At 46.9% G+C, this 14,724-nt stretch overlaps 1 protein-coding gene across 1 annotated transcript; it reads right to left on the minus strand.

Annotated features, from left to right (window-relative positions):
• Positions 1–1,135: 1,135 nt before the first annotated feature.
• On the minus strand, positions 1,136–11,885 carry LOC118011055 (eppin). The gene is made up of 4 exons (XM_035005628.1): positions 11,795–11,885; positions 10,213–10,347; positions 6,434–6,601; positions 1,136–1,287 (listed from the first exon to the last, which is right to left on the minus strand). Exons 1-4 carry the CDS (start codon positions 11,883–11,885, stop codon positions 1,136–1,138), a joined length of 546 nt encoding a protein of 181 aa, XP_034861519.1.
• Positions 11,886–14,724: the final 2,839 nt, after the last annotated feature.

Consider the following 14,724-nt stretch of genomic DNA (forward strand, 5'->3'; position numbering starts at 1 on the left):
TTGTGCATAGTACTATGAGGTACAAATAGAGTTGTTTAGAACCTCATAGTCTGAAGCACAACAACAAAAGCATTTATTAAAGTTCTTAGCACTTGACATATATTGACATATAACTTGAGGAGGTAGGTCCTCTTATTGTTCTCATTTTGCAGATGAGGAAACTGAAGTTAAGAGAGGCTAAGTAACTTCCCTAAGATCACATAAGACGGCAAGGGATTTGAATGTAGATATTCTGTTGCTCTTAGGATCAAGACCAGACCCCTTAATCTGGCCAGCAAGACCCTGCCTTGTCAGAACCTTGCCTACCTATCATGGCCTCACCATTCTGATATTTCTCTCTCTTACCACAAGCATGCTCACTCTCTGGTCTCTGGACTTTCTAGGCCTGGGCCTGCTGTCTCCTCACACAGGGCCTTTGCACATGCTATTTGCTGTGCCTGGAAAGCTCTTCCCTCCAATTTTTGCCTACTTACTGCCCATCTTTCAGATCTTAAATCATAGATCTTTTTTTCTGAGAAAAACCTTTCTTGCCTCCCCTGGCCTATATTGAGCAAGTGGGGCCAATCATGAGTGTAAGGGGCGCCAGTAAATATTTGTTGAATGAATGAATGGATGAATGGTCCTTGATGGTCCTCTTTAGAGTTCAATTATATGGGCACAGAGGAAAGAGTGGAAGAGGTAAAAAATGGTTAGAGAAGGCATCCTGGATTTATATGACAGAGAAGCCTGGGGGGTGGGGAAAGCCAAGAACTATAAATCATATCCTGTTTCTTATAGCTATCATATCACCTGACACCATGCTGGCATTTGATGGGACTTCAGTGGGAACTTGACACCTCAGAGGATCACAGAAGAATAGTCAAGAAACTATGTGGTGGTCTAATGCCTACATCTTTCTTACAAATGGGGAAACTAAAGCCCATAAAGCAAAAACTCTGTTACTCACATTATACCTGAGCAGGGGCAGAAATGAATTAACCCCACCCCAGTCCAGCACTGCTAGGATTTGGGTCAAGTAGAAGAGGCACCCAGATTCTTGGTCAGAGACCAGCCATCAGGGAACCAGGGGAGAGGTCCGACGCTGTTGGTGCAGATGGGCAGAGAGTGGGGGTCAGGAGGGAGGGCACTGGATAGTTCAGGGGGTTTGTATGTTACCTTCATTGAAGTCTAAACATTTCTTTCCACAGTTAAAATTGCAACACTTCATCTTCCCGGGGCATGGTTTGTTCTTCGTGCACTGGTCGATTTCTCTATAACCACATGGTACTCTCGTCCGGGGACACTTCTCTGAGGGAGGGAAAAGAGGGAAGAAGGAAGGCCAGAACCCTCCATTGCCAGGCCCAGGGCTACACTGCAGAGTTAGAGAAGACTTTTCTCGCTTCATCGTCCCCAGAAGGTAGTGACCTTTGGAGGACTCCGGATTTTCACAGCTCTAGCCCCACTCCCAACCTCATAATGACTCCCCATCTAGTCCCTAAACACAGCCCTACTCCCATCCCCACCAACCATGAGGTTCAGGGAGAAGGATGCTCTCCCCTAGGACTATTCTGGTCACTTGGCCTTCCTGTATTTGGATGTTCCCTGGGTGGGGGCGAGGGTGCTAGCACTCTTCTAGGTGACTGAGATCTCCATTTGTGGAGTCAGATGCCTGGGCTTTTGAATTCTCTGCCACCGTTGGTATGGCAGGCACCATCTTTGGACCTTGATTCTTTCATTTGCCTATAGAATTGTTTGGAGGATTAGGTGACAAAACTTGGAAGCCATTGTCAGGCGGCCTGGGGCATAATAATGATAACTAATATTAACGAGGTGCTTACTGTGGACTTGTTCTCTTCTCCTTAATCCTTGTGGCATTTCTATGGGTAAGTCCTATCAATATCCACATTTTATAAACAGAGGAATCTGGAGCACAGGGAGGTTATGTGAATTTCGCCAAGATCACACAGTTACTAAGGAGAGGAGCCAGGATTTGAACCTGCAGTGTATGGTTTCACTGCCGAGTGCTCAGTGTATTTTAGTTGCTACTTATGGGGGTCTTCATATCTCGGCATTCTGAGGGACTTCAAGAGACCATTCTTTACTCCACAGGCAAGGACCCTCTGGGGGTGTGGGTGTGGGGAGACTTTTGGGGGCTGCACCTGGAAGATTCAAAGTTGCTGAGGGTGGTGCTAGGGTGAGGGACCTTTCTTGCAGGAAAGGCCCATAAAGTCCCAGGACCTTTAGTCCATCTCATGAGCTCCAGGTCAGGCACCTCCAGAAGGAATTCCTCTCATAACGATAGCGGGGAGTCTGTTGCTAGAGACTCGGGTTCTTGCACTCACAGAAGGCATCTTACTAGATGGTAGGGGTCTGAGAGAAGGACTGTGAATATCTCCCTTTCTCCCACCTAGGACCCCAGGCTGAGTGGGGGAGGCGTTCCTCATCCGTAGAATTCTTTGTTCCTCCCTCCCAGCAACTTCCATGTCTCCACTGGGAGGACCCCCATACTTACTGCCAAAGAACCCCTCAACCAGCTCAGGTTCCTGGACTCCCCCCAAGAGGATGAAGAGTGCCAGGACTGGCAGAAGACCCAAGAGCCCCATTTTAAGAGCTACTGGCCTGGCTGGTGGCACCAAAATTAGGAACTGCTCCTCAGTAGCTTCTGCTTCTGAGCTTTGGCTGCCCTGGCACAGGAGCCACGTATCACTGAAGACAAGCCAGCCACACTCCCTCTGCTGGGGAACGCCAAGTCCCCGAGGCCATCAGTGGGAGTAGCTGACACCCACAGCACCAACCCTGGGGTAAAGGGCTCTTGACAGGCAGCTTCTACTTCTCAGCTCGCTGAGGCTCTCTGGCTCTCTGGTCAACCAGGGAGAGGGGGCAAAACTTGTCTGGGACTTCTAGACTCCCTCGGAGAAGGGAATGTTCAATTTCAGCATCTTCCATTTTCCAGGGGGAGTTTAGAGATCAAGAATATCCCAGCTCTCTTCTTTCCAATCTTACACCTCTCCTGATATGTCCACTTGTCTGTCTGCTTGTTTTTCTCACACTGCTTATTTTCCTTCTCTCTGCGCCTCCTCCTTTAACTCTGTGCCTACCTTTTTCTCTTTTCCTGTGAGTCTCCCCTCCTCCTCCCTGCCCTTCATTTCCCTTCTGTCCTCCTTTTTCTTCTCCTTGGGCCACCCCTTTTCCTTAACCATCGTCAAAAAGTAAAGATGTTACCATGAGTAGCATGTGGTCTGGAGGAGACAGGTTGATCCCAGGTTGAACGAAATCTTCTGAGAGTGTGTGTCAGGATCATGGTGCTCTGAAAGCGGGAGAGGATGCCAGAGCTAACGGAGAGCCTCTATCATTGGGTGCAATTTGGAATGGGTGATGCAGGAGGAAATACTAAATATCAGTTATGACCTGGGACAACCATGGGGCATGAAGATTCCTCTCTGAACTTTCCAACTTAAGGTGTGAAGTGTTAATAAGACATGTTCTTGGCTTGCCTCTGATTTCACCTGCAGCTGCGGGAGACGGTTCTAGTGCACATTTTTTTTCTAACCATTTTTAAAAATCAAGTGGAATTAACATCAGGTAAGATTAACCATTTTTAAGTGGACAGATCAGAGGCTTTTTTTTTTTATGTTATGTTAGTCACCATACAACACATCATTAGTTTTTGATGTAGTGTTCCATGATTCATTGTTTGCCTATAACATCCAGTTCTCCATTCGATACATGCCCTCCTTAATACCCATCACCGAGCTAACCCATCCTTCCACCCCCCTCCCCTCTAAAACCCTCAGTTTGATTCCTGGAGTCCATAGTCTCTCATGGTTCCTCTCCCCCTCTGATTTCCCCACCTTCATTTTTCCCTTCCGTCTCCTAATGTCCTCCATGCTATTCCTTATGTTCCACAAATACATGAAACCATATGATAATTGACTTTCTCTGCTTGACTTATTTCACTTAGTATAATCTCCTCCAGTCCCATCCATGTTGATGCAAAAGTTGGGTATTCATCTTTTCTGATGGCTGAGTAATATTCCATTGTATATATGGACCACATCTTCTTTATCCATTCATCTGTTGAAGGGCATCTCAGCTCTTTCTACAGTTTGGCTATTGTGGACATTGCTGCTATGAACATTGGGGGGCATGCGGCCCTTCTTTTCACTACATCTGTATCTTTGGAGTAAATGCCCAATAGTGCAATTTCTGGGTCATAGGGTAGCTCTATTTTTAACTTTGTGAGGAAACTCCACACTGTTTTCCAAAGTGACTGTACCAGCTTGCATTCCCAGCAACACTGTAAGAGGGTTCCCCTTTCTCCACAACCTCTCCAACATTTGTTGTTTCTTGCCTTGTCAATTTTTGCCATTCTAGTGTAAGGTGGTATCTCAATGTGGTTTTGATTTGAATTACCCTGATGGCTAATGATGGTGAATATGTTTTCATGTGTCTGGGAGAAGATATTTGCAAATGGCACTACATATAAGGGCTGATACCCAAGATATCCAAGATCTATAAAGAACTTATCAAACTCAACACCCAAAAAACAAATAATCAAGTCAAAAAATGAGCAGAAGACATGAACAGACACTTCTCCAGATCAGAGGCTTTTAAGGGCCTTCACAATGTTGTGTAACCATCACCTTTATTAGTTCCACAATATTTTTATCACTCCAAAAGATAACCTTAGGGGCACCTGCCTGGCTCAGTCAGAAGACCATGCAACTCTTGATCTTGGGAGCTCGAGCCCTACCTCTGGTGTAGAGATTACTTAAAGAAATAAAACTAAAAAAAAAAAAAAAAAAAGGACAATCTCTACCTATTAGCAGTCACTATTTTCCCCAGCCTAATCCTGCCCCTGGCAACCAGTAACCTACTTTCTATTTCTATGGATCTACCTATTCTGGATATGTCATACAAATGGAATCATATAGTATATGACCTTTCCTGTCTGGCTTTTTTTGCATCACCTAATGCTTTTGAGGTTCATCCACAGTGTATCTTGTGTTAGTTCTTTGCTCCTTGTTGTGGCCAGTGCACAGTGATAGCTTCCCACTTTAAGTGTCAGAGTCTCTACTTCTGTGCTGTGGGTTTTCTCTGGCTCCCTGACAGCTTGCTCAGCTTGTTTGGGGAATAATCTGGAGGAGCAAGGGGTTTCATAGGCCCAGGTATCCAGGAGGGGATGGGAATTAATGAATAAATGCCTCAGCTGCCCCATCACTGGAGATGAATGCAGACATTTGGACACCTGTTTTACAGGGTTCCTTAAAAGGTCCCAGGGGGAGTAAGTTGCAGTTTGCCCCCATGGTAACCATAATCATAATCATGATACACTCCTCTCTTGCCTGTATCACCTACCCCATCCCCACCTTGTGTGTATTGAGAGATCTCCCAAGTAAACTCCTCTACCCATGTCCTTGTCCTAGGATTGGTTTCTGGGGGATCCAAACTAAGACAATGCCCATAGACCCTTGTCTTAAAAGGGTCTTACAATTTTTTGAAGAAACAGAGGTGGATAACAATGTCCCTGGAGCTCTCAACTCTCAAAGTTCTGACAGTTCTCACTCCCTTTAATGGTGTCACAAGAGTCTCAATAACCCTTTACTCTCTGCAAAGTGTAATGTACCAACAGATATGAATTATTCAGCCACAGAGTCAGAGGACTAAACAGAGTACTTTATTGGGGAAACCTGGGAGCTATGCAGGTATAGACAGGAGGCTCTAGACATCAGACATAAAGGAAAGAAGCATAGAGATGAGATCAAAAGAGAATGATACCATGTGTGAAAAGAGGCTGAGCTAGAGAAAGGGGAATGCAGATCCCAGGGCTCTGTTTGGGGAAGAGCTGAGCCCTTGGAATGTGGAGTGGAAGAGTGGACACCAACGTGGAGCATCGGTCAGGTACATGGACAGAGCTTTGGATCACGAGCCAACTCCTGGCGGTTGTTCAGGTGCATCCTTATGCACTGACAGTTAGGAGCCTGGTGAGAATGTAGGACAGGACCCGCTAAGCATCTTGGACTCAAGAACGAGTCTTGAAGTGACGTTCATTCATCTTTGCACAGGAGGCAAAAACAAAGTGGGTTTTCTCCGGGGAGCTATAGCTTTCCTCCTTACAGGAGAAACAGGATGTGGTTGGGATAGAGTGCTGGCAATCCAACACTAGGCTGGATGTCCTGTGACCTCTGTGGAGCTGGTCTCTGGGATTTCACCATGTATGTATGCTCCCTCCACCCCTCATACTTGCCAGCTTTGATCATGAGCATATCCCTTCCCAACCTCAGTTCCCAGAATGCCACTGTCCATCCCTCTGCCAGGTGCATGCTCACTTCCCAAGTGGAGCTGGCTCTGCCAGCACCTGGCCTGCCAAGGCTGTGGCCATGCCTGAACAAAGCACCTACACACAGGTCTGCTGGCAGGGCCCAAGTGAGGACAGCACGCCCCAGGGACTCACGATTGCTGGGGCACATGTTCTGGCACATGGCTTTGGACTGGAAATTGTTGTTGTTTCCTTTGCAGCCACCATAGATGAAACTGGAGCAGGTCTTCTTCTCCTTATCGTACCACCAACGACGAAAAAATGCCATGCAAGGGCCAGGTTCTTTGGGCATGGTGCATATGTCTGTAGGGAGACCCCAGACTTGAGCAATACGAGTGCCCACCCCTCAAGAAAGCAGCTGATATTGTTACCCCTGCAAACCACCAGACATGGAATGGAGCAAGCTCTTTTCCCCTTATCACACCTCAGGAGCCCAGCTCCACTGGAGTATGGTATACATTGCAGGGAGACCCCAGAGCAGAGCTATTGGGGTGTCTGCAGGCCTGGAGAACGTCCATCTCCCCCATTCCTCATGGTCACCATCCCCATTGTCTTCCCTGAGAGTGAGGAGACTGATTTCAAGGCTCTGCTCCCAATTCAGTGTGTGCATATCGACCTCCCCTGTTACCTGTCTTGTCCTTGACTTCCTCTTCTGGAAAATGGGAATGCAACATCCCACCCTGCTAGTGGCACAGGGCTGTCCTAAGGTACAAGTGGGACTGCTCTCATGGACCTGAATGTGCAGCTTTTAGCACAGTGCCTGGCAGAGAAAAGTTGCTCAATAAATACGCCCCGAATGGATAAAAGATATGGAAGTGCCTTGAAAATGACAAAATATAAGCCACAAACTCTGCCCTGCAAACCATGCCAGGAAGAGAGAATCTGGGATCACGAGTAAAAGGCAAGTAGGGCAGGGAAGGCAGGGGCTAGTTTTTTAGATGGCCAAGCACCTTTCATCCTGCAGTTAGCTTCAGTCCTGTGATAGGTTGAATTGTGTCTCTCCCTACCCACCCCACGCCCATTCATATGTTTTTTGTTTTGTTTTGTTTTGTTTTTTATTATGTTCAGTTAGCCACTGTATAGTACATCACTGTATAACACACAGTACTCATCACAACACGTGCCCTCCTTAATACCCATCACCCTGTTACCCCATCCCCTGACCCCCCTCCCCTCTGAAACCCTCAGTTTGTTTCCCAGGAAGTCTTAACCCTCAGTACTTCAGAATGTGATCCTATTTGGAAATAGAGTTGTGGCAGATATAATTGTTTAAGATGAGTCATCCTGGAGGAGGATGCATGCCTAATCCAATATGATTGGTCTTCTTATAGAAAGGGGAAATTTGGACACAGAGAGAAAGAGAGAGAGAGAACACCATGTGAAGCTGAAGGTATATGTCTACAAGCCCGGGACTGCCAAAGATTGCCAGCACACCACCACAAGTTAGGGGAGAGGCATGGAACAGATGCTCTCCTGATAACCTGAGAAAGACCCTGCCTTGCCAACACTTGACCTTGGGCTTGTAGCCTGCAGACCTTGAGACAATACATTTCTGTTGTTTCAGCCACCCAGTTTGTGGTCCTTTGTTATAGCAGCCCTAGCAAATGAATGCAGATCTGAACTAAACTCTGAGTTTCTCAAGGGAAAACTCCTGGCTTACTTCTCTGCCACTCTCTTTAATCTTCAGTGTCTCATGCCTGGGCTGTTGGGATAGCCTGGAACTGATCTCCTGCCCCTGTCCCTAGCACCTCCAATCAATCCTTCATGCTGCCCACCAGCGGGAAGGACCTAATGAACCTGAAACAAAGCTGATCACATCATTCCACAGCTAAGACCTTGACTTCGTGGCAAGTCTTCCCATGACTCACAGGCTCTTTGTAGGCTGGCTCCTGCTTGTGGTTCTGCCCCACCCCCCACCACAGTACCATTTGAGGTACATGCTCCTGCAATATTCAACACCCTTTGCTATCCCACACATCTACACCTTTCACTCTGCATTCCCTCTGCCCACCCTGCTGCTGTTCATTAGTGACACTCCCACTCTTCTTTCAAAACCTCAGACATTAGCTCCTCTGTGATGTCACTGACTCCATATATACCCCATACCCCTACAGGTGCCTGGACCAATCCTGCATTGTTCCACCATGCTTCTGATTTCATGTGCATGATTGTCACTGGTTTACATCCTCAGTCTCCTCCATGAGGTTGTGAGCTTCCAAGGGAGCAGAGATTGTGTCTGATTTCATCTTGGATCCCCATTCCTAGCAGGTGGTCTGGCTCAGTATATCATCATGCAAAATGTTGAGGGTAAAACCAAATGCATCCTGACCTGAATTAAATAAGCCACTCATTGAGCACCTACTGTGTGCAAGATGCTTTAAGAGACAAAGAAAAGGCATGGCCTCTACTCTTTAGGAGCTCCCAGTCAAGAATAACAAATAATTTAAACTAATATATGTCATCTGGGGATATTGTGCCAGGCATTGCTCTAAGTACTTCATGTGCATCAACTTATTTGATCCTCCATACTTGGAGGATTTAACACTGGCCCTTTTATTATCTGGGGAAACTGAGGAACAGCGGGGGAGAGTTGTTAATTTGCTCAGGCTGGTAAAAACCAGAGCTAAGACTTGAACTCAGGGAGCCTGGATTCAGAATCCCTCACCTGTAGGCAAATGAACAACTTACCATCCTCCTACCCACTCTGCTCCATTGTCAGGTCCTGCTTACTTGACCTCCTAGACACTTTTCAAACACACCCCACTCCTCTCCATCCCCTCAGCTACCTCTCTGGTCCAAGCTACCACATCCTCTCTTCCTGAAATCCTTGAAGAACAACATGATCACATCACTGTCCACCTCAATGGATTTCCATCACTTTGGATCAAAGTGAGATGCTAGGCCACCAGACCCTACCTACCAAAGATCCTTTCCCTCGTACCATGCTCATATGTACTCTTGCTCTCTGGCCTCCGGCCCCACCATTGAGCCTTTGTGCATATTATTCCCTGCACCTGCAAAACCCTTCACCCCACCACAGTATGCCTAAATTTACTACCCAACCTTCTGAACACAACTCCAGATTGCTTTCTCAGGGAAGCCTTCCTCACCTCCCTGACCATACTGGTCAAATCCTATTATGAGTCTCAGAGACACTCAATGTATATTTGTTAAATGAAGAGTAAAGTATCTTTGATAGTCTATTTGGAGCCCAAGGAGATGGCCATGGAGTTAAGATTGCAGGAGCAAAGGAAAGGCCCTCTGGTCTGGAGTAGTTGAGGGAGGTTTCCTGGGGCTAAGATAGACTTCAATAAGCAGAGAGGCTGCCTCTCTGTAGCAAAAAGCTTGTAAATATCAATAGCTTCATTATCAATTCCAGCAACAATGTGCCAACAGTAGCCAACTGGGGAGTCAGAAGATCACGAGTCCAAACAAACAAACAAAATCATAAGAGTTGGGCGCCTGGGTGGCTCAGTTGGTTAAGCAACTGCCTTCGGCTCAGGTCATGATCCTGGAGTCCCGGAATCGAGTCCCGCATGGGGCTACCTGCTCAGCAGGGAGTCTGCTTCTCCCTCTCCCGCTCCCCCTCTTGTGCTCTTTCTCTCTCTCACTCAAATAAATAAATAAAATATTTAAAAAAAAAATCATAAGAGTTAAAAGCAACCACGAGACTGTCTGGTAAAATCCTACAGTCATCTTCTGTTTGGGGAAACTGAGGCCCAGACAGGATGAGGATACTATCTAATGTCACACATAATATCAGGGGCAGAGATGGCTCTAAATTGCAGGTCTCCCCAACCCAGCAATCTTGGTCGGAGACCAGCCCTTAGCAAAGCAGAGACGATGCCACCCATGTAGCCAGAAGGTGAGGGTGTGGGCAGAAGGGCTGGTTATTCTGAGGCTCTGAATATTACCTTGGTGGAGGTCTAAGCATTTTTTTCCACAGCTGAAGATGCAACACTTCTTCCTGTTGTCCAGGCACTGTTTGTCCTTTGTACATACATCCCTTTCTCTGAATTCACATTTCTCTCGGATTCTGGGGCATCTCCCTAGGAAAAGGACAGTTTTACAACCGTGGCTGTTGGAGGGCACAGTGCCCACACTTCTCCCAACCTGAGGCAATTCTGGGGAGTCAGGGAAGTTTGCTTTCTCTTTGCTCATACACAGGAGACCTTTTCCGCAGGGTGCTCTCATGTATTTCCCAACACCGCCTACACTACCCTCCCTTCTGACCACCCCTTATTCTCTACCTTCTTACCCTGTCCCTAGTTCCACCCCCTAGTGTCACCCCCTCTAAGGCAGGATTTCTCAACCTTGCCCCTAGGGCCTCATCATTATTTATGGGAGGGGGAGGGCTGCCCTGTGCACTGTAGGATGTTTACAGCATCCCGGCCCTCTAGCCACTGGATGCCAATAGCACTCCCCAGTTGAACAACCAAAAATGTCTCCAGACATAGCAAATGTCCCCTGGAAGGCAAAATCACCCCACCGAAAGCCACTGGTCTAAGCTAATCTGGTCATTTTGGCCTCCTTGAGGAGTCAGTGTTTGGGAGTTCCTCCGGGGTGGGGGGCGGTGCTACTGCACAGTGATTAATATCCCTCACCCTGGCATCAGAGAGTCAGGTGTTTAAATTCTACCTCTTGGCTTACCACTCACCTCTCTGAACCTTGGGTTTCTCACTTGTAAAATTGTTTTAGCCTTACAGAGTCACTGAGGAAGAAATGAGACAAAAAGTGTAAAGCTCTAATCATAGGAACTGATGCATAGCAATGTTAATTAATGTCTGTCAACTGTTGCCCATAAGCCAAGCACTTTTCTATGCATTTTAAATACTATCTCATTGAGTTCTACTGACATCCCCATTTTGCAGAGGAGACAGAAGCACATGGAATTTAAGTAACTTGCCCAAGGTTATGGCTACTGAGTGGTAGAACCACTATGTCTGAATCCAGACCTCTCAAACTCCCTACTTTCTAAATGTTCAGTAAGTGGTAGCAATTATCATTATTACTATATAGTCCTGGAGTATTACTGTCGTCAGTTCAAAGAAACTTCTGGATACTTTTATCCCAAAGGCAAGGCACCCCTGGGGATGCAAGAATACTTTATAGGACTACATTTGAAAGAATCAGGAGTTAATGGAGATGATATCCTGAGAAAGGGGGCTGTTTCTGTTGTGGGGTGAGGGAAGGTCTACTAGGCTTCCCAGATTCCTATAGCCCCTCCCATAAGCACTGGATCCTGTGACTCTTCCCTCCACCCCCAATTGACTTTCACTTCAAAGGGACTGAAAGTGGGGGTTGCCTCAGGTCTGCAATCTTGCATTCACTGAAGGGATCTTCCATCAAGAGGGAAATTGGAAGAAATATTCCAAATATGTCCCCACCTGGGACCAGGGCTAACGTGGTGGGAAACAACTCGAGTCCTATTCCTTGTTCCCTCCTCCCAGCAACCTCCCCTCTCTCCAGGGCAAGGGCTGAGGCCCCAGTACTTACTGGGAAAGATCCAGTCAGTCAGACCAGGTCCCTGGACATTCACTAGAAGGGTACATAAGACCAGGATGCTCAAAAATCTAGAAGACTCCATTCTGAAGAAGAGCTGGCCTGTCTGGTGATTCCAGAACATGAAAATGTCTAGCTGCCTTTGTCCAGACTGTTTCTTTAGTAGTCAGTATCTTGGATGTGGGAATTGGAGTCAAGCCAGACACCTCCTTTCCTGCTGGGAACACCAAGTTCCTGAGATCATCAATGTGACCAGCTGGCATCTACAGTGCACAGTCCTGGGGAAGGGTCTTTGATTGCATGGCTCCTGATCCTCAGCAGCCTGGGCTGTGCTGAGCCCTCTGGTCAACCAGGGGGAGTGGGCAAAACTTGTCTCACTTTCTAAGTGACCTCAGGACTCAATGCCACCATCAAGGGTCTTCTTCTTGATGACTCTGAGAGTTGTGGAATGTGCTTGTTCTCCATTCACTTTCCATTTTATCTGCATGTTGAGTGGCATGGCCCTTTTGTTTGTCTCTGACAATGTGTTTCTAGGCATCTCTTGGTATCTCTTTGTTTTTCTGTGCTTTTCTGTGTCAATGTCTGACTTTTCTTTTTCTGTGGGCCTCTCATGGTCTCTGTGTCCCTTTCTCCCTCTCCCACATTTTCCTCCCCCCTTCTCCGTTTTCTCCTGTTCTTTGACTAAGGCCGAAGTGTAAATGTGTTGCCACAGAGTGGGGTGTGGGGGAGGAACAGCCCGTCAGCTGAGTTTTCAGAAAGTGTTTGTCGAGGTCCTATTGTTTGAGAGCAGTGGAGATTGTCAGAAGAGCTTATGGGGAGTGTCTCCCATCTGGTGCAAGCTCCTTGTTGTTTGAGGAGGAACTGGAAGATGGGGAGACCTGCCTGAGAGACTATACCCCAGTAAAGATCCATAGGCAGCAGAGTTGCTGGCTTCTGACTGGACTGGTGAAAGGGCTCTGGAGAGAGTGCTGGGGTACTTGGTAGCTTTCCTACAGGGAATCCACAATGCCAGCGAGTCCATCAGTCTTAGCAGAAGGAGAGACTCTCTTCAAAGTGTAAATGTCATCTGTAGGGTCCCCGTTTCCTTCCTTAACTAGCTGTTGCACTTTGGGGCCAAGCTTTGTTCTCCATTTGTCCTACACGATGGGCAAAAGCCAGACAAAGCCAGCCTTATCATCAGTGAGTGACTATATGGTCACAAAATTTAGGTTCACCAACAGAGCCCCCTATGGGAATCTGTGGTGTAGGTCTCAGCCTATTGACAGTGGTATTCTCTGCTAGGAAGGCCTGAGATGCCCTTGGGGCATATTTACTCAAAATGAGACCCACAGACATCCCCCTACCACCACTGGACCAGTGTTGTGGTTGGACCAGGCTTTGTGGTTTTATTATGATCAGAGGACCCACCTCTGCCAAATCATCAGGGAACTTAAGAAAACGAGATTTATTGCTCACAAGTCCTGGAGGGTACATGGCAAGTCAGAAGGCCACACAGAAGGTTGTGGACAGAGAGAGGGGGAGAAAGTGCAGATTTGGGGCTCTCCCTTTTTTCAGGTCCAAGGGTGGAATAGCTAAGGTTTCATGGGTTCACTTTCTATTGGTGAATTTAAAGCATATAAAAGTGCGGATTAGGGTGTGGGAAAGGAAAAGCAGGGTCACTCCAGTGATTAGTTGTCTGGGTTACTCGAGGCCTTTCTAAAAGGGGAACTTTATTGGTGAGGGCAGCTGGTTCTTTATCCTAGTTGTGTTGGTAGTATCTGTGTTACATAGCTGGGGATGTATTTATTTGAAATGGGTGTCTTTGAAATGGATGCCTCAGCACTCAAAAGCTTAATGTCAGGCACTTACATTACAATGAAAAAGCTGAATATCAGGCACTTACACTACAGAGTCCCATCCCACCAGGTTCAGGAACCAGGTGGACCCCACAAAGGGACCAGGGAATAAATTTCTAATGAACAACCAAGATGTCTTGAGTGGTGCTCTCCCTCTTATTCTGTGTCCCTCCCAAACTCAGTCCAGGAGAGAACACAAAGCTGAACCACCTGGGTGGAAGGACTCTGAGGGCACAAGTCCCACACATAGGGATGATAAGGCCCAGAGGAATGCAGATGCTGACTCAATGTCACCAAGTGAGTGAGTGTCAGAGATAAAGGTAAAAGGGAATGGAGTGTCTGAGTTCTTGTCAGAGGTCACTATGGAATGTTCTGATACAAGTATGGATATAATATCTTACTATGGAGTTGAAGGTAGGGAGGAATAGTGCATAAAAGGGGATGAAGGTGATGTCTATAGTGGGGACAGAGGCTAAAGAGCCCCCAGAGTCTGTAAACGTCCAAGTGGTTCCCAGGGCTCCCAAATAAGGCTGAATTCTCTAAATTTTCTTGAATGTAAATAAAAATTGAGAATTTCAGGTTATTCTATCTCCTCTGTCCTGCCTAATATCCCACCCCACCCAAGGATCTCACTTTCCAAGCAGGTGAGATGAAATTTATGCATTTGGGGCCTAGGATGAATGACCTTTTTGGCCCCTTCCCTCACCCAATTTCTTGAAGAAGGCCGAGTAAATATCCATGTAGATCTTTGCCCTGCTTCCTTTATCTCCTGTCACTGATGGTCATATTGCCCTCCCTCTATCTCAACCACACTTCTGTTCCAGCACCATTCCGCTGCTCAGAGTGAGGGACTCCAAGCGGTTACCAAGGTAGATGGCCTCTACCTGGAAATTCCTGCTTGTTAATTAGGCCAAGACACTTTGCTCAAACTTCCTGTCTCTGGCTTTCTGTGTTGTTCTCTGTGCCTCTAAGTGTATTACTGAGTTTCATGTTTGTTTCCCCAAATAAACTCTGAGCTTCATTGAACAGGTCTGTGTCTAGAACCTAGTGCTTAGAACATTAATAGACCCAGAATAAACACTCAGTACA

Source organism: Mirounga leonina, unplaced genomic scaffold (genome assembly GCF_011800145.1).
Source record: "Mirounga leonina isolate KUSES-001 unplaced genomic scaffold, KU_Mleo_1.0 Mir_150, whole genome shotgun sequence".
In the NCBI taxonomy this organism is placed as follows: domain Eukaryota; kingdom Metazoa; phylum Chordata; class Mammalia; order Carnivora; family Phocidae; genus Mirounga; species Mirounga leonina.